The 20417-nt window shown below is 46.8% G+C and overlaps 1 protein-coding gene across 1 annotated transcript; it reads left to right on the top strand.

Moving 5' to 3' along the window:
• Positions 1–315: 315 nt before the first annotated feature.
• LOC136588310 (myosin-9-like) lies at positions 316–19248 on the top strand. Its single transcript, XM_066587420.1, has 4 exons — positions 316–915; positions 963–2510; positions 2945–3031; positions 19213–19248. Exons 1-4 carry the CDS (start codon positions 316–318, stop codon positions 19246–19248), a joined length of 2271 nt encoding a protein of 756 aa, XP_066443517.1.
• The last annotated feature ends 1169 nt before the right edge of the window (positions 19249–20417 follow it).

The raw sequence follows: 20417 nt of genomic DNA, 5'->3' as shown, positions 1-20417 counted from the left end.
TGATCATTGGGTGTTGCTGGAACAGAAGAATGTTCAGTGTGAACAGAGCTTAGAAGAGATGAGAAGTGAGAAAAAGAAGTTTGAGGGATATCTTTCAACAGCCCATGAGGAGATACAAGACCTCAGAGATGTAGCCAGAGATGAGGCTGAACACAGAGTATGTCTGGAGGCACAATCTTTGCAGTATGAACAAGACTGTAAGAAACTGCAAATGAAAACCCAAGAGTTGGAGATGACGTGTTGCGAGTTAAAAGAGCTTCTACAGATGCACGGAATCAAACTGCAGGGTTGCAGAATCAGGCTGCAGAGTTGAAAATGCAGTTATCAAAGAAAAATGGTGACTTGGAGTGCCAAGTAAGTCAGCTCAAGGAAGAGCTGGAACTAGAGAAAGCTGCTTGCAATCAGGCAGAGAAGGAAGCCGAGATCTTGAAAGACTTACTGGGTTACAAGGAAAACCAAGAGGCCCTGCATGAGAGACTGGTGTCCCAGCTACAGATGAGCTTGGATGAGACAGCTGAAGAATATGAAGCTCAGATCCAGGAGCTTAAACAGAGTCATGCTGTCATTGTGGGGGAACTGTCAAAGGAGTTGAAGCAAATGGAAAAAGTGAAAGAAACGTTGAAAAGTGAGTGTCTTGAGCTGACCCAAAAGGTGAACGTGGTGTTGGAAGACAAATGTGAATTGGAATGTAAGAAAAATGCAGTAGAGATGCAGCTTCAAGGGCTACAAGTAAAAGTCACTGAAGGTGACAGAAGGCAGAAAGAGTTGTCTGAGCAGGTGAATAGGCTGCACGTGGAGCTGGAAGCTCAGAGTGAAGAGTCTCAGAAGTTGCTACAGGAAGAGACGCAACAGAGGCTTGGTCTCAGTGCACACCTGAAGACAATGCAAGATGAGAGAGATGTGTTCCTCAAGCAAGTAGAGGAAGATGCAGAAGCATGTCAGAGCAGATTGCAACACTTCAGGCTGAGGTCTCTGACCTAAAATATGGACTGGAGAAGACTGCTGTGTGCTTGGATTCTGTGGAAGAGCAGAAAAGAGAAATACAAGAGGAGTTAGAAGCTACACGGCAGCAGTATGAAGAGAAGACAGCTGCCTGTGATAAGCTTGAGAAGGTTAAAGTACATCTTCAGCAAAAGATAGAAGATGCTTCTGTGAAGCTTGGTCTCCAAAAGAAGCTTGTGTCCAAACTAAGAAAGACGCAGAAAATATGTGAACAGCAGCTTACAGAGGAGAAAATCAGGTCGGCAAGATATGTCGCTGAAAGTGAGCGTGCTGAAGAAAGGGTCTGTATGAAAGAGACTGAAGGGTTAACTTTGACACGCCCCCTGAAAATGATGTCAGAGAAAAAGCGGCTGTTCCAAAAGTTCGCCAAGAATTCAATCGTGAAGATGAAACGCTGGGCAGCACAATGTCATGTTGCTGAAGAGAGGGTTCAGAGACTAGTGCGGTCTAGGACCCAGTTCAGACAGCGAGTAAAAGAGAAGAAGGTCTTGTGGAAGATTCCCGATAACAATGCTGGAAAGCGAACTCTGGTACAAAGAAAACGCAAGGGCGTGGTCCAACAACTGATAGCACGAATGAAGAATTGTAAAAACAAGACACAAGTGGTGAAGCATACCAAATTATGTGAAGGTGACCTGGGCACTCCAGGTGAACAATGTGTAAAGACTTGGACAGTCTGGAGGAAAGAAATCACTTCTGTAAACAAAAGAAAAGTCATTAAGGTGAGAGCTGAGCAAAAGATGCAGACTGAACAGACCTCTGAAGTACAAGAGGCCAAGGAGAAGGCAGAAAGTGAGGCTACTGTAGCTGAGAAGGTCTCAGAAGTGGCAGCAGAAATCTTGGAAGAACTGCAGCAAGAGTATAAGGACCTCAAAAAGCAAACCCAGAAAGTGAAGAAACAGATGATCCAGATGGTAGAAGCCGATCACAGGGATGCTGGCTCCAAGGACCAACTCATCAGTGAACTGAATACTATCAGGCAAAAGTTAGATTCAGAGGTGAAGGAACTTCGAAGAATGCTAATGGGTCTAACCGATAATAACACTCTACTAAGAGAAGAAATAGAATTGTTACAAAGTGAGGAAAAGATAATTATAAAGCTGAATGGATTGCAAAATGAATTAGAGACTGTAATCCATACCAAGGCCATGCTGGAGCATGAGCTACAAGGGGAACTGGAAGAATACAGAGACAAGGTTCTTAGGTTAGAAGGAACCTTCAAAATGGAGGCTCAGTTTGAAAGTCTTAACAAGCCAGTGTGCACTGAAGTGGAGGACTTAGTTAGCTCCAAGGATGATGGTGAAAAGGGTGAACATGAACTAGAAAAGTCTAAGGAAGTAGAAGAAAGCAAGATTCAGTTAGAGGAACTTGAAGATGAGCTACAAGCCACAGAGGATACAAATTTGCACTTGAAAGTCAACCTTCAAGCTGGGAGGGCACAGTCTGAGAGAGATCTGCAAGGATGTGATGAGCCAAGTGAAGACATGAAGAGAGAACTTGTCAGACAAGTAAAAATAGAAAGAGACCCCCGAGCCTGGAGCTTCGACCCGAGAGGGCCAAAAGAAAAAAGTGTGATACGGCCTATGGTGTTTATCAAAGGGGGGGGGGGGGGGGGGTGTAGAGGTGCACTACAGAGAATGGCCTGTAGGGGGCAACAGATAGGCATTCTGGTGCCTGAGAAAAGGGAAAACGCCCATAGGTGTGGTGAGGAAGTTGGATATAAGGGTACATTCCTGCTACACCCAAGGAGATGTTGGCTAAGAGAGCCAGAGAGGATCTGTGCAGCAGAGCTAAGCCGCTGCAGGCCGGTGGCCTAGGAAAGGCCAGAGTCAAACAGGGGTGACTACCCTAACCTTAACACCCAAGTGGGGTGTGTATGTGGACTTTTATGTTTTGTTGAAGAACGTTATATGGACTCTGTTTACGTTGGTTGTACTGGCAGGAGCCAGGTTTAAAGGAAATCCGCATCTCCAGAGAATACTTCTACGTGGTCGGTGCCCATTCCGGTCTAAGAGTTGGCGATCCGCAGGCAAGTGCACCCTGCTTGCTTACGATATATATACTTACCTCTCCGGCGCTGCCGTGACCGTGCGGAGATGAACACATCTGCCGCATGCGGCAGATGTTTCCTTCATCCCCGCTAGTTAAAAGTATTCCCTGCTGCTGCATCTTCCACATCTGTGACAGATGCAGCAGAGAAATTCTTCAATTCTCTACCGCAGCTGTCATACATGTAGTCAGTCATTCAACGAGAGCTGCCTGTGATTGGCTGAGCACCCCAGCCAATCACAAACAGCTCTTTCAGCAGGATTTTAAATCCCCACCTGCTGATAGATCAGCACTAGAGAGCCGAGGACAGCCAGGAGACGACGCAGCTGAGCCCCGGCAGCTGAAGGGAGGTAAGTATGGTTTTGGGTTTTTTTTGCTTTTTAAACCACTTTTTCTGGATTTTCGGGGAAGGGCTTATATTTAAAGCCCTTCCCTGAAATCAATTGCCAGCAGCAGAATCCTTCACATGTCAGCTGCTGTAGAGAATTGAAAAATTCCTCTGCTGCATCTGTCACAGATGTGGCAGACGTAGTAGCAGGGCATTCTTTTAACTAGTGGGGATAAAGGAAACACCTGCCGCATGCGGCAGATGTGTTCTTCATCCCTGGGGGGTCACGGCAGCAGTGGAGAGGTAAGTAAATTTATTTTTTTTTACACTAAAATGTTTCTTCTTCAGGGAGGGGTTATATGTAAAGCTCTTCCCGGAAAAAGAATGCAGGGGTGCCGGCAGACAATTGTGCTGCTGCCGGCGGCTCCATTGCAAACAAAGCGTGCATTCCCTATGGTACACACATGTCCTATCTTTGCAGGCACACGCCTGTAAAGCACGGACATGTGAACACACCATGGGGAATGCATTGGGGCTAACAGACACGTGTTTTTCTGTGCATGCGTATGCACGCACAAAAACACGCTCGTGTGAAGCCACCCTAAGCCTGGGACTCGGCTCGAGTAAGCTTCAGCTCTCCTGTCTCCTCGGCACAGGGTCTCCTTCTCGGATCACATCTCCACACACGGTCGTGAGCGTCCTTTACTGCTGCTTTCTCACATCACCCCGTTTCACTTTCCCTCTCCGACTACCACTCTCCTCTGACCCCTTCCCCAAGAGCTCTTCACTCACAGGTCACACGCTCAGCAGGGTAGGGAGACAGAATTTAACTACAGCCGCTAGCCGATGGCACTTTGAGGATTCAGCTTGCATTGCATCTTTCTAAAACTACCAAGACACTGCGAGAGAAGTGAGCCCATATTTTCATTTTTAATTTTATTACCTTAGGGAGACAGACCACTCAATCAACATAGGTTGAATCCCCACAACACACAGCCATGGATACAATACACAAAACAGAAGACAAAACATCACAGAGACACTAACTCTGGGCCACTACAGTTCCCCCCTACTTAAAGAAAGCCACCCCAGCGTCCTCCAAAAACACAGGGATTGAGTCCGAAAGGAGGATTCTCCAGTGCACCAACCCATTATTGGCTCTTGACCTCTAAGTAAGGGAAGCATTTACTGATTCCAGTAAAGAAAATGACAAGGCCCACAAAAATCACTAATCCAGGCTAGAGAGGTCATAGCAGGACCACCACACTGTGACAAAGCATACAACCCATCCCGGCAGGACTTACCAAGGATCTGTTATTAAGTGAGGACTAGCCAGTACCTTTTATAAAATTACTGCTGAGCTGAGCGGAACCCGGGATACATCAGCATATGCTGTGGGACCCATACATTATTCTTCTACCCAAAGCCTTTAACCAATTACACACACTGAAGCTGACACACAGATAGAAAAAGGGCATCTGGTTAGGCAGAATATGGGTGAGAGTGGAATGACCTTCACTCCCCCCTGGTTTGTACTGGGTAGTGGGACCATTATTTTTTGGTCCCAGTCAAACTTCTACGCTTGTAGAAATAAATGAGGATGTGCTCTTGAGATAATGATGTCTTACTGAAATACAAGCAGACACTGACATCCTAAAGGCCCATTTAGACGGGATGAATGTTGGACAAGCGATGCCTGACACTCGCCCTTGTGTGTCCTTGCTCCCGTGCTTTTGCATGGGAGTTAGTATTATTGGCTCACTCACAGAGCGGCCAGCAGGGGGGCTGCAGGAGATTTCTCTCCTCGCGCTCCCCCGCTCCTCTCCATTTACATAACATAGCGGCTGTTCAGTACTGACCGGCTGCTGTTTACACTGAGCGATCAGCTCATTGTCCATCCTTTATGCTGCACATGGTGCTGGACGATGAGCAGATCGCTGATCACTCAGTGTAAGTAGCAGCCTGTCAGTATTGAACGGCCGCTGTGTTATGTCAAAGGAGAGGGGGAGGGGATAGCGAGGAGTGAAATCTCCTGCAGCCGCCCCGCTGTGAGCCAGCAATCCGATCACCCATACAGCAGCACCACAGCCAGTATGTGCGGGGACCAGGGGCGGGCATGGTTTGCCCGACATTCGTCCCGTCTACAAGGGCCTTAACTGTTGACCACTCATCCAGAATCCTCTCTTGCATACAATAGTACACCTTTTCTTGCTTATTACCACAAGACTATGCACTGTCATTATTACACCCAGCACATCATCTACTCGCAGCATAATAAATGGTATTACACAAAGTATTTAAAGAATCCTTCAAATGATTTGCATAAAATTAACTTTAGATTCCCAGAAGGAAAAAATAAATCAAATCCAGAGTTTCCCACAAAACCCCTCAATAAGTGCAACTTCAGTGTCCAAATATTCTTAATATACTATTAGTCCTCTTGGCTGATCCCAGCAGTCGCACCGCTCTTTGGTTTCCAACGCCGAAGTAAAGCTAGTAGGAGTTGGGTTTGCTTTCCCACAACCGATCTCCAAGGCTGAGCAGACAGAGGGACCGGGACTCAGAAGTCCACAAACCTCCGGATCCTCCTCGTCTGATTCCTCTTTCTCCGCTGCAGTAGGAGTCTCCGCTCTCGGGGAACTTTTACAAGGACTCAAGGGAAGTAGTCTGCTGTTTTTGGTGCATGGCAGATGCAACACAATATGGGGACTTTTGTTCACTGTCGGCCGCTCACTCCAGAACACAAACCAGAAATTCTCATCTCCGTATTCTTTAATAAATGGCTGCAAACGGGCCGGCAAGGCTGACGAGCGTCCTCAGTACCTTTATGGGTTAATATCCAGGGTGGGCAGTAGGAGTATAGTGTCCCAACGAAGCAACAAATGGGGGGCACCCTACTGTCCCTATACGGGACCCGTCCTCCACCGCATCCGCAGAGGCTAGTAGCCCTGTATGGGACCCATCCTCCACCGCATCCGCAGAGCAGGCACAGCCCTGTATGGGACCAGTCCTCCACCGCATCCGCAGAGACAGGCACAGCCCTGTATGGGACCCGTCCTCCACCACATCCGCAGAGGCAGGCACAGCCCTGTACGGGACCCGTCCTCCACCGCGTCCGCAGAGGCAGGCACAGCCCTGTACGGGACCCGTCCTCCACCGCGTCCGCAGAGGCAGGCACAGCCCTGTACGGGACCCGTCCTCCACCGCGTCCGCAGAGGCAGGCACAGCCCTGTACGGGACCCGTCCTCCACCGCGTCCGCAGAGGCAGGCACAGCCCTGTATGGGACCCGTCCTCTACCACATCCGCAGAGCAGGCACAGCCCTGTATGGAACCCGTCCTCTACCGCATCCGCAAAGCCAGGCACAGCCCTGTATGGGACCCGTCCTCCACCGCATCCGCAGAGCAGGCACAGCCCTGTATGGGACCCGTCCTCCACCGCATCCGCAGAGCAGGCACAGCCCTGTACGGGACCCGTCCTCCACCACATCCACAGAGGCAGGCACAGCCGCCATGACGGTATCCACCTCAGTCTCTGTCTGGGGATTATGTAGTATTTAATATGCTTGTTGTAGTATTGTCACTACTGTAAACATGGCTGTGACAGCGCTGGATATCTGCTGCTCACGTCTCCAGTAACAGGACGAGCTGCCTTCCTTTTTTGATGCATTATTTCTTTTTGTTTGGGAACTCGTCTCTTCTGTAATGTGATATTGTAATACAATTCTCCTTAATGTACTTTAAAAGTTTTTTTATAGAGGCTTTTATGTGCCAACCTCCTTTTTTGTCTATCCATTATGCAGAAGAGCGAGTGTTTATGGGTGTAATGTATGCAACCTTCATTTACTGGATTTCAGGATCACATCTTGTATCCAAGCTAGAGGCGGCCCAACCGGGTCAATGACAATGTGTGTGTGTGTATATATATATATATATATATATATATATATATATATATATATATATATATATATATATATATATATATATATATACATATATATATATACATACACACACACACACTTCTTCTAGGGGAGGGATCGGTTTTTGACAATGGGTGTATATTTCTGCTAGTTGTCGGTTTCTCAGGAAGCGTTGGGCACATTTAGGCTATTTATCTGATTCCGGCTGTTTTTATGCACCGTGTGATCAGAACTCCCATAGACATCACTACCAAAAGTTTGGATTTCACTCCGCCTCGGATCTCTCCCCCGTCTGCTTCCATCTCACTCCTGATCTGATTTGGGGAAGTCGCTCTTCTAACACGACAAACATTTGCCTTGGTGCAGCAGAAGGGTGTTGGTGGTGAGCGGCGCACCGTGTCGCTCCTTGTGAAACATGCAGCGTGGCTTTGAAGTTGGGTTTTCACATTCAGATACAGCGTGTTTGTGCTCCTGCTTGTGAATTATAGATCACCCTCCGAGCATCACCTGCTTTCCAGGGAAGATGTAAATGGGCTGACGGCGGGGCCGCACCGCAGCAATGGATTACCTACAAAGCTAACTCCGCTCTACAAGCTCTCGCCTGCGCTGCGACTAAGACAGACCTGCGGGGAAGACGAGGCTCCATTCTCTGCGGTGACATTCCTGCCTGCATCTCAGCTCCTTAAGACATCTTGTGTTTGCAGATCTCCCCGCAGCCCCACAAGTGCCGTTGCGTTAGTTTCCCACTGTTGCCGCTCACTTCTGACAGTTTTTCAGACTAACGAGTCGTTGACTGATGGGTTTCTTTTTGGGTTTCGCTCCGCAAGGGGAAGAGTTTAGAGAACAGAACGGAGATTTAGTGACAGCAATTTCTTTCTCCGCCCGGGAATCCATCATCTATTAATGTGAGAATGCACGGCGTCAGGATTTAGGGTGGAAGTGCGTTATACAGATCCGCAGCGCATCCTCTCGCCGCAGCAGTGAGGTCTCAGAAAGGCCCTGAGGATTCAATGCACACCGCTATCCTGAAGGGACGTATTGCAATGAGGGGGCACCAATAAGGCAGCTAGGTGGCATTGGGTGGAGTTAGGTGGGGCATACTGCAAAAAAACCATTTGCGGAGGCCGGTTACGAGTAGCACATGGACTTTTGGTTTCTGAAAAGTTGGGCGCTCTCCAGGCGTCAGCACATAGTTTTCACCCGTGTATGGAGTATTTCTACCACCTGAGGTTGCAGGGATGTCACTAGAGGCCTCCCTAACATGAGGCAACTTCAGCCTGCTGCCTCAGAGGGGCAATGGGTTGCTGACCGGCTGGTATTTATTATTTACTGGCCAGATTAATGGCTGATAGAAAATAATTGCCAGTTATGAGCTGGATGGGCAATAACCCGACAGGCATTTCACTCACTCCATAGCTCCGGTCAGGTGGCCACCATCGCTGTACTCAGCCTGTGACCCCTGACCTCTCCTACCCCTGGTGTCTGCAATCATGGATGCCCCCAGTGATGCCCTTTATGCCTCCCTCTTCCTATTATATTCATGAAGCTGGAAGGCTGACTCACGTACTGCTGTTATTTCAAACTTGACGATCTTCCTGTCTGATTGCTGATGCCACCTCAATGAGTACTCAGATGGTTGGTGGTCCTTCAATTTGACTCTGTGGTTAGCACTATTGCCTTGCAGGGCTAGGTTCAAATCTGACGAAGAACAGTATCTGCGTGAACTTCATAAAACTCCATGCAGATGTTGTCCTCGGTCAAATGTGAACTCAGGACTCCAGCAATGCAAGGCAATAGTACCGTGCCAATGAGCCACCATGCTGCTTCCTTCTACAGCGGAAGAGAAGGAGGAGCAGAAGGAGATGAACAAGAAATACAAACACAGAAAGAACATACAAAGTCCATGCAGATGTTATCCTGAGTCAGATTTGAATCTAAGATTGCAGCAGTGCCAACTACTGAGCCACCAGGCTTCTTCCTCCTTCTCCAGAGAAGGAGCAGAACAAGAAACACAAACACAAGAACATACAAACTCCATGCAGATGTTATCCTTGGTCACATTTGAATCAAGTACTCCAGCACTGCAAGGCAGCAGCGCTAACAACTGAGCCGCCGTGCAGGGAGGAGGGGGAAGAAGATTGGAGCTCCAGGAAGATTATCTGCATATGCCAGGTGCATTGTGGGAAAAGGGAAGAGTTGCTGTGAGAAGGACAGTCGCTGCGTTTAACCGGGTCTCGCTGCTTGGAGGACATCACCAGGCTGCGCGCCAAACACTTAGTAACATCTTACAGGTTACATATCACGAAAAATCTTCACTATAAGAAGTTTGGAAGTGACATCAACTGACTGTGTGCAACATGAAAGGGAAGAGCAGCCATATGGTGAGCTGCAGCACATGCTATATGGTTACAGACCGACCAGAGGAAGAGCCAAACTTCACCTGCCAGAAATGCAAATTTGTGTCTCTACTGGAAGGAAAGTCTCAAGGAGAGAACAGCTACATTGTAACTCATTAGCACTTTCCAATCCAATTTTGGATTCAGGGTTTCCTAAAAGGCTTTCTCTTTTTGCTATTATACAATGGTGACATCTGCTGGCTAAAGACAGTGTGTGCGCCAGAGAGGCTCCAACAGTGGAATGGCTGGCAATAGACGGTAAGAATACCCTGTCGGACATCTTCTGACATTGGAGCTGTACAAGTTTCAATCAGAATGTAGGAAGACGTCAGACAGTGGATTAGAAAGGGTTAAAATTAGGATTTACTTTAGAGCAGAAGAAAGTCTCCAGAATGAAGAAGGAAAAGAAATGCTCAGTGTAGCTGCAGTAGAATGAAAGCATGTGACCCAAAGAAGCTGGAGCACCAGAGGTCAGCCAGCACCCATACTGCTCAGGGACCGGTACCAAGTTCTCATGGTGGAGAACAACAAAGAGGTAAATTTATGACCAGTAACATCCCTCCCCTAGAAGGATTATGTATATGTGTGTGTATATATTATATAATGTATATAGTAGCTGATATACCCAGTAGATTCTCCTCAGTATATACACATAGAGGTGAGGTAGATTCTCCTCAGTATATACACATAGAGGTGAGGTAGATTCTCCTCAGTATATACACATAGAGGTGAGGTAGATTCTCCTCAGTATATACACATAGAGGTGAGGTAGATTCTCCTCAGTATATACACATAGAGGTGAGGTAGATTCTCCTCAGTATATACACATAGAGGTGAGGTAGATTCTCCTCAGTATATACACATAGAGGTGAGGTAGATTCTCCTCAGTATATACACATAGAGGTGAGGTAGATTCTCCTCAGTATATACACGTAGAGGTGAGGTAGATTCTCCTCAGTATATACACATAGAGGTGAGGTAGATTCTCCTCAGTATATACACATAGAGGTGAGGTAGATTCTCCTCAGTATATACACACATAGAAATGAGGTAGATTCTCCTCAGTATGTGCACATAGAGGTGAGGTAGATTCTCCTCAGTATATACACATAGAGGTGAGGTAGATTCTCCTCAGTATATACACATAGAGGTGAGGTAGATTCTCCTCAGTATATACACATAGAGGTGAGGTAGATTCTCCTCAGTATATACACACATAGAAATGAGGTAGATTCTCCTCAGTATGTGCACATAGAGGTGAGGTAGATTCTCCTCAGTATATACACGTAGAGGTGAGGTAGATTCTCCTCAGTATATACACATAGAGGTGAGGTAGATTCTCCTCAGTATATACACATAGAGGTGAGGTAGATTCTCCTCAGTATATACACACATAGAAATGAGGTAGATTCTCCTCAGTATATACACATAGAGGTGAGGTAGATTCTCCTCAGTATATACACGTAGAGGTGAGGTAGATTCTCCTCAGTATATACACATAGAGGTGAGGTAGATTCTCCTCAGTATATACACATAGAGGTGAGGTAGATTCTCCTCAGTATATACACACATAGAAATGAGGTAGATTCTCCTCAGTATGTGCACATAGAGGTGAGGTAGATTCTCCTCAGTATATACACATAGAGGTGAGGTAGATTCTCCTCAGTATATACACATAGAGGTGAGGTAGATTCTCCTCAGTATATACACATAGAGGTGAGGTAGATTCTCCTCAGTATATACACACATAGAAATGAGGTAGATTCTCCTCAGTATATACACACAGAGGTGAGGTAGATTCTCCTCAGTATATATACATAGAGGTGAGGTAGATTCTCCTCAGTATATACACATAGAGGTGAGGTAGATTCTCCTCAGTATATACACATAGAGGTGAGGTAGATTCTCCTCAGTATATACACATAGAGGTGAGGTAGATTCTCCTCAGTATATACACATAGAGGTGAGGTAGATTCTCCTCAGTATATACACATAGAGGTGAGGTAGATTCTCCTCAGTATATACACATAGAGGTGAGGTAGATTCTCCTCAGTATATACACACAGAGGTGAGGTAGATTCTCCTCAGTATATACACACAGAGGTGAAGTAGATTCTCCTCAGTATATACACATAGAGGGGAGGTAGATTCTCCTCAGTATATACACATAGAGGGGAGGTAGATTCTCCTCAGTATATACACAGAGGGGAGGTAGATTCTCCTCAGTATATACACATGGAGGTAAAGTAGATTCTCCTCAGTATATACACATAGAGGTAAGGTAGATTCTCCTCAGTATATACACATAGAGGTAAGGTAGATTCTCCTCAGTATATACACATAGTGGTGAGGTAGATTCTCCTCAGTATATACACATAGAGGTGAGGTAGATTCTCCTCAGTATATACACATAGAGGTGAGGTAGATTCTCCTCAGTATATACACATAGAGGTGAGGTAGATTCTCCTCAGTATATACACATAGAGGTGAGGTAGATTCTCCTCAGTATATACACATAGAGGTGAGGTAGATTCTCCTCAGTATATACACATAGAGGTGAGGTAGATTCTCCTCAGTATATACACGTAGAGGTGAGGTAGATTCTCCTCAGTATATACACATAGAGGTGAGGTAGATTCTCCTCAGTATATACACATAGAGGTGAGGTAGATTCTCCTCAGTATATACACACATAGAAATGAGGTAGATTCTCCTCAGTATGTGCACATAGAGGTGAGGTAGATTCTCCTCAGTATATACACATAGAGGTGAGGTAGATTCTCCTCAGTATATACACATAGAGGTGAGGTAGATTCTCCTCAGTATATACACATAGAGGTGAGGTAGATTCTCCTCAGTATATACACACATAGAAATGAGGTAGATTCTCCTCAGTATGTGCACATAGAGGTGAGGTAGATTCTCCTCAGTATATACACGTAGAGGTGAGGTAGATTCTCCTCAGTATATACACATAGAGGTGAGGTAGATTCTCCTCAGTATATACACATAGAGGTGAGGTAGATTCTCCTCAGTATATACACACATAGAAATGAGGTAGATTCTCCTCAGTATATACACATAGAGGTGAGGTAGATTCTCCTCAGTATATACACGTAGAGGTGAGGTAGATTCTCCTCAGTATATACACATAGAGGTGAGGTAGATTCTCCTCAGTATATACACATAGAGGTGAGGTAGATTCTCCTCAGTATATACACACATAGAAATGAGGTAGATTCTCCTCAGTATGTGCACATAGAGGTGAGGTAGATTCTCCTCAGTATATACACATAGAGGTGAGGTAGATTCTCCTCAGTATATACACATAGAGGTGAGGTAGATTCTCCTCAGTATATACACATAGAGGTGAGGTAGATTCTCCTCAGTATATACACACATAGAAATGAGGTAGATTCTCCTCAGTATATACACACAGAGGTGAGGTAGATTCTCCTCAGTATATATACATAGAGGTGAGGTAGATTCTCCTCAGTATATACACATAGAGGTGAGGTAGATTCTCCTCAGTATATACACATAGAGGTGAGGTAGATTCTCCTCAGTATATACACATAGAGGTGAGGTAGATTCTCCTCAGTATATACACATAGAGGTGAGGTAGATTCTCCTCAGTATATACACATAGAGGTGAGGTAGATTCTCCTCAGTATATACACATAGAGGTGAGGTAGATTCTCCTCAGTATATACACACAGAGGTGAGGTAGATTCTCCTCAGTATATACACACAGAGGTTAAGTAGATTCTCCTCAGTATATACACATAGAGGGGAGGTAGATTCTCCTCAGTATATACACATAGAGGGGAGGTAGATTCTCCTCAGTATATACACAGAGGGGAGGTAGATTCTCCTCAGTATATACACATGGAGGTAAAGTAGATTCTCCTCAGTATATACACATAGAGGTAAGGTAGATTCTCCTCAGTATATACACATAGAGGTAAGGTAGATTCTCCTCAGTATATACACATAGAGGTAAGGTAGATTCTCCTCAGTATATACACATAGTGGTGAGGTAGATTCTCCTCAGTATATACACATAGAGGTAAGGTAGAATATCCTAAGTACATACAAACAGCTCAGTTAGATTCTCTTCAGTTTATACACACAGAGGTCAGTTAGGTTCTTCTCAGTATATACAAATAGAGGTAAGGTAGATTCTCCTCAGCATATAGAGATAGAGGGGAGGTAGATTCTCCTCAGTATATATACAGCGGTCAGTAAGATTCTCTTCAGTATATACACATAGAGGTGAGGTAGATTCTCCTCAGTATATACACATAGAGGGGAGGGAGATTCTCCTCAGTATATACACATAGAGGTGAGGTAGATTTTCCTTAGTATATACAGATAGAGGGGAGGTAGATTCTCCTCAGTATATACACATAGTAGGTGAAGTAGATTCTCCTCAGTATATACATATAGAGGTGAGGTAGATTCTCCTCAGTATATACACATAGGGGTGAGGTAGATTCTCCTCAGTATATATACACAGAGGTGAGGTAGATTCTCCTCAGTATATACACATAGAGGTGAGGTAGATTCTCCTCAGTATATACACATAGAGGAGAGGTAGATTCTCCTCAGTATATACACATAGAGGAGAGGTAGATTCTCCTCAGTATATACACATAGAGGTAAGGTAGATTCTCCTCAGTATATACACATAGTGGTGAGGTAGATTCTCCTCAGTATATATACACATAGAGGTGAGGTAGATTCTCCTCAGTATATACACATAGAGGTAAGGTAGAATATCCTAAGTACATACAAACAGCTCAGTTAGATTCTCCTCAGTATATACACATAGAGGTGAGGTAGATTCTCCTCAGTATATACACATAGAGGTAAGGTAGAATATCCTAAGTACATACAAACAGCTCAGTTAGATTCTCCTCAGTATATACACATAGAGGTAAGGTAGATTCTCCTCAGTATATACACATAGAGGTAAGGTAGATTCTCCTCAGTATATACACATAGAGGTAAGGTAGATTCTCCTCAGTATATACACATAGAGGTAAGGTAGATTCTCCTCAGTATATACACATAGTGGTGAGGTAGATTCTCCTCAGTATATACACATAGAGGTAAGGTAGAATATCCTAAGTACATACAAACAGCTCAGTTAGATTCTCTTCAGTTTATACACACAGAGGTCAGTTAGGTTCTTCTCAGTATATACAAATAGAGGTAAGGTAGATTCTCCTCAGCATATAGAGATAGAGGGGAGGTAGATTCTCCTCAGTATATACACATAGAGGGGAGGGAGATTCTCCTCAGTATATACACATAGAGGTGAGGTAGATTTTCCTTAGTATATACAGATAGAGGGGAGGTAGATTCTCCTCAGTATATACACATAGTAGGTGAAGTAGATTCTCCTCAGTATATACATATAGAGGTGAGGTAGATTCTCCTCAGTATATACACATAGGGGTGAGGTAGATTCTCCTCAGTATATACACATAGAGGTGAGGTAGATTCTCCTCAGTATATACACATAGAGGAGAGGTAGATTCTCCTCAGTATATACACATAGAGGTGAGGTAGATTCTCCTTAGTATACAAATCATTTCACTGGGCTATATGGTTTCTTAGAAAAGAATTCTCTTATTTATTGCGGATTTTTGTAGTTTTTCACATTTAGAGTTGTATATTTATGTTGCAACCCTTTTACTTTTCCTATTTAGGAACTATAGAATGGTCGTGTCAAATTTCAACTTTGGACAACACTGGGAAGTTAGAGAATTAGATGAGGTACATTATCTTTGAGACCTTTCACTCCCTCCTCAGCCCCAAGGAACAGGCCCCTGCGACAGACCTGACTGCTGGAGAACTAGCTGCCTATTTCAAAGAAAAAGTCGACCACATTCAAAAAGAAATCTCTGAAAGCTGCATGGTTAGCCCTGATCCCAGCTCCATCAGCACTGCACCCAGCACCTACTCACTATCTACGCTAGAACCAACGACAGAGGAAGAAGTCTCCAGGCTCCTTTCCACTGCCCGCCCTACCACCTGCGCCAGCGACCCTCTCCCCTCTCACCTCCTCCGCTCCCTTTCCCCAGCTCTCATTACTCACCTTACCACAATCTGCAACCTCTCCCTAACCTCTGGCACTTTTCCCTCCTCATTCAAACACTCCATTATATCCCCTCTGCTTAAAAAAACAACCCTAGACCCGACTAATGCTGCTAACTACCGACCCGTCTCAAACCTCCCCTTTATCTCCAAATTACTGGAACGCCTGGTCTACTCCCGGCTTACTCGCTTTCTCTCTGACAACTCGCTCCTTGACCCCCTCCAGTCTGGTTTCCGCTCTCTACACTCGACCGAAACTGCTCTTACAAAAGTAACAAATGACCCGATGACTGCAAAGTCGAGAGGTGATTACTCCCTACTAATCCTCCTTGACCTGTCTGCTGCATTTGACACTGTCGACCATAATCTCCTTCTCACTGTGCTCCACTCTATTGGTCTAAAGGACTCTGCTCTCTCCTGGTTCTCCTCCTACATCTCTGACCGCTCTTTCAGTGTTTCCTTTGCTGGTTCTATCTCTGCTCCACTTCCTCTCGCTGTCGGGGTACCCCAGGGCTCGGTCCTTGGCCCCCTTCTTTTCTCTATCTATACTGCCCCAATTGGACAAACAATCCACAGATTCGGCCTCCAATACCATCTCTATGCTGACGACACCCAACTATACACCTCCTCTCATGAGATCTCTGGACCATTCCTCCAAAATATCACCGACTGTCTGTCCGCTGTCTCTAACACTATCTAACACTATGTCCTCCCTTTTTCTCAAACTAAACCTCTCTAAAACTGACCTCCTTGTCTTTCCACCTTCTAACCGACCTCCCCTCAACATCTCCATTCCAGTGTCTGGCACCATCATAACCCCCAGACGGCATGCCCGATGCCTTGGGGTCACGCTGGACTCTGACCTCTCCTTTACCCCCCATATCCAATCTCTGGCCCAAACATGCCACATGCACCTCAGAAATATTGCTAAAATACGTCCGTTCCTAACCACGGACACGCTAAAGACGCTCGTGGTTGCGCTCATCCACTCCCGGCTTGACTACTGCAACTCGCTACTCATTGGCCTCCCCCGCACTAGACTCGCTCCGCTCCAATCCATACTAAATGCAGCAGCTAGGCTCATTTTTCTATCCAGTTGTTACTCAGACACCTCTGCATTATGCCAGTCGCTGCATTGGCTGCCCATCCACTGCAGAACTAAATTTAAACTCCTCTGCCTCACTCACAAAGCTCTGCATGGCGCTGCGCCACCATACATCGCCTCCCTCCTGTCAGTATACCACCCAGCCCGCTCACTCCGATCGGCTAACACACTCAGACTAAACACCCCTGTAATACGAACCTCTCATGCTCGCCTCCAGGACTTCACCAGAGCAGCACCCATCCTCTGGAACGCTCTACCCCAAGGCATCCGGACAATTCCCGATGCACGAAATTTCAGACGTGCCTTAAAAACGCACCTCTTCAGGGAAGCATACCAAATCTCCTGACCTAGTCCCTCGCCCCTCCCTATGGTGCTCCACCCTGTTTGCCTTCTGATAAATGATCTGTACATGAAATCCCCTATTGCCTGTGTTCCCCAACCCCTGCACCTCCTGTACCACCCTCAACCCATTTGTGTCTAACCCAATGTACCTTATATTGTAATTGTTGTATTGTTTTGCATTTATCCATGCCTGAAAGCGCTGCGGAATAAGTTGGCGCTATACAAATAAAGATTATTATTATATAGGGGCTCATTCATTTTTGCACTTAGCATTGAATAATCAAGTTGTGACCCCTTTTCTTTTCTTATTTACGACCTAAAGAATGGTTGTGGCAAATTTCCATTGGTAAGACATCGGGAAGTAAGAGAATTAGTGGGGGTACGTTAAAACTAAAAGAAAAGTCAAAGATGCTATAAGATGTTTACAGGATGAAGATGGTAAATTGGTTAAGAATGATGTTGAGAAGGACGAACTTTAAATTCTTATTTTGTATCGGTTTTCTCTCAGAAAGTAGATGGAACATCACCTGATCTTCCCTGTACTATTGGGGAAGCACAGAGTCTAGATCACGTGAGGTCATTATCCCCTCTACTCTTTCTTAGTCAGACCTCATCTGGAATACTGGGTCCAGTTCTGGGCACCCCACTTTAAAAAAGACATAGACAAACTGGAGCAAGTTCAGAGAAGAGTTACCAAGATGGTGAGCGGTCTACAAATCATGTCCTATGAGGAACAGTTAAAGGATCTGGGAATGTTCAGCTTGCAGAGAAGAAGGCTGCAAGACTTTAAGGGAGTCTGTCATCATGTTTTTACATAAACCTACCATACATCTCTATCAGTGCTGCTAATGAGATTTCCTTATCGCTCTTTGGTTTTGGAATCCCTGTTCTGGTAGTTTTACAAACTGCTTTTGAAGGTTTACGGCGCCGTATTCTAATGAGCTGAAAAGAGTCAGATTTTACAAAAGAGAGTCCGATTTCTGCCCAGCGCTGCGCCAGGCACGGCCCTGTGCTTGATTGGCATGCATGCGGATTTCTCTTCTTCGCTGTAATCCTGTGCAGGCACCAAAGTAAACCCTGCCCTCACCTCAGCTCTCCTTTACTAGCTGTAACTTCAGCGGCGTGCTGCGTTGGAGCCTTGAGGATCGCTACACCCACTGTGTCTGAAGTCAGATGACTGCGGGAGCAACAATCCTCAAGGTGCATGCGCAGTATGAATTATAAATGATACAGTGTAACAAGTCTTGCAGCTGTGTGAAAGAAGATTTATATTAGGTTTACAGCTTCTAAATACTTTCCATTCACTGACAGCAAGCAGATAACATGAAAATGGTGCAGGAAATCTGTTACAAAGTTGCTCATCTTCTCGTTATACATGTCCAGCAAAGCCTGCAGAACTCCTATGCCATTACTCGTATGTAACAATAGAAGAAAGTTTCTACGCTCTCACATGAGAACTCTTTGCGCCCCTCCCCTCCCGCGCACAAATTGTTATGCTTCATATATAGAAAAACAACGATTTTTCCCTACAGATCGGTTATAAACGCACAAGATAATTGCCGGTAAATAGTGCTGAAACATTAAAAGGATTTTAGAAATGAATGTTATAAACTACAACTGCAATTATGAAGCCGCAACAATCCCGTCACTGCCGGCTTCTATCTTACTGCATTATGGCCCCCCTCTGCTGGGCACTATAGGGGCACCTCATGCCTGGCTCATAATGACTGGCACTAAAAGATGGATCCTTGGTGGGAACAAAACTGAAGCTCTGGATGAGAAGCAGCGAAGCAGAGAGCATGGAGCCCAGATGGAGGCACGTGCAATCAGTGACCGTTCGGCACCACCGCGGGGCGCTGCATTCCCAGATAGAAGCAATGCCTAAAGGGGATTTCTCATGTCAGCGGGGGCTCCAGCAATGTCTTTTTTCTGTTCATACTCATGGCCATTCCTTTGTACAGGTCTCCGTAGATTATATTCAGCTTCCGGAGCTGTGAATGTGTCCAGTGGGCGGTCCCCTCACTGTCAATGAACTCTAGCATCACCCATTACCAGTGAGCCTGGGACCGCCCACTGGACACATTCATAGCACTGGGAGCAAATCTAAGAAGACACATACAGGGGAACGGGGTGAGTATAAATAAAAGAGCAACATGGGGACGGGCCTCTTTAAAGGGGTGGGCCACCTTATACGTAATGAGTACGGGACAGTGGGAAACATGCACGATGGAATATTCTTAGTTGTTCACGGACGGGGGCGCGAAGGCGCCGGACCCTTCACGGACGGGGGCGCGAAGGCGCCGGACCCTTCACGGACGGGGGCGCGAAGGCGCCGGACCCTTCACGGACGGGGGCGCGAAGGCGCCGGACCCTTCACGGACGGGGGCGCGAAGGAGCCGGACCCTTCACGGACGGGGGCGCGAAGGAGCCGGACCCTTCACGGACGGGGGCGCGAAGGAGCCGGACACTTCACGGACGGGGGCGCGAAGGAGCCGGACACTTCACGGACGGGGGCGCGAAGGAGCCGGACACTTCACGGACGGGGGCGCGAAGGAGCCGGACACTTCACGGACGGGGGCGCGAAGGAGCCGGACACTTCACGGACGGGGGCGCGAAGGAGCCGGACACTTCACGGACGGGGGCGCGAAGGAGCCGGACACTTCACGGACGGGGGCGCGAAGGAGATGGACACTTCACGGACGGGGGCGCGAAGGAGATGGACACTTCACGGACGGGGGCGCGAAGGAGATGGACACTTCACGGACGGGGGCGCGAAGGAGCCGGACACTTCACGGACGGGGGCGCGAAGGAGCCGGACCCTTCACGGACGGGGGCGCGAAGGAGCCGGACCCTTCACGGACGGGGGCGCGAAGGCGCCGGACCCCTCACGGACGGGGGCGCGAAGGCGCCGGACCCCTCACGGACGGGGGCGCGAAGGCGCCGGACCCTTCACGGACGGGGGCGCGAAGGCGCCGGACCCTTCACGGACGGGGGCGCGAAGGAGCCGGACCCTTCACGGACGGGGGCGCGAAGGAGCCGGACCCTTCACGGACGGGGGCGCGAAGGAGCCGGACCCTTCACGGACGGGGGCGCGAAGGAGCCGGACCCTTCACGGACGGGGGCGCGAAGGAGCCGGACCCTTCACGGACGGGGGCGCGAAGGAGCC

Source organism: Eleutherodactylus coqui, chromosome 13 (assembly GCF_035609145.1).
Source record: "Eleutherodactylus coqui strain aEleCoq1 chromosome 13, aEleCoq1.hap1, whole genome shotgun sequence".
In the NCBI taxonomy this organism is placed as follows: Eukaryota; Metazoa; Chordata; class Amphibia; order Anura; family Eleutherodactylidae; genus Eleutherodactylus; species Eleutherodactylus coqui.
The sequence above is the reverse complement of the archived record's forward strand: the minus strand, read 5'-3'. Positions and strand labels throughout refer to the sequence as shown.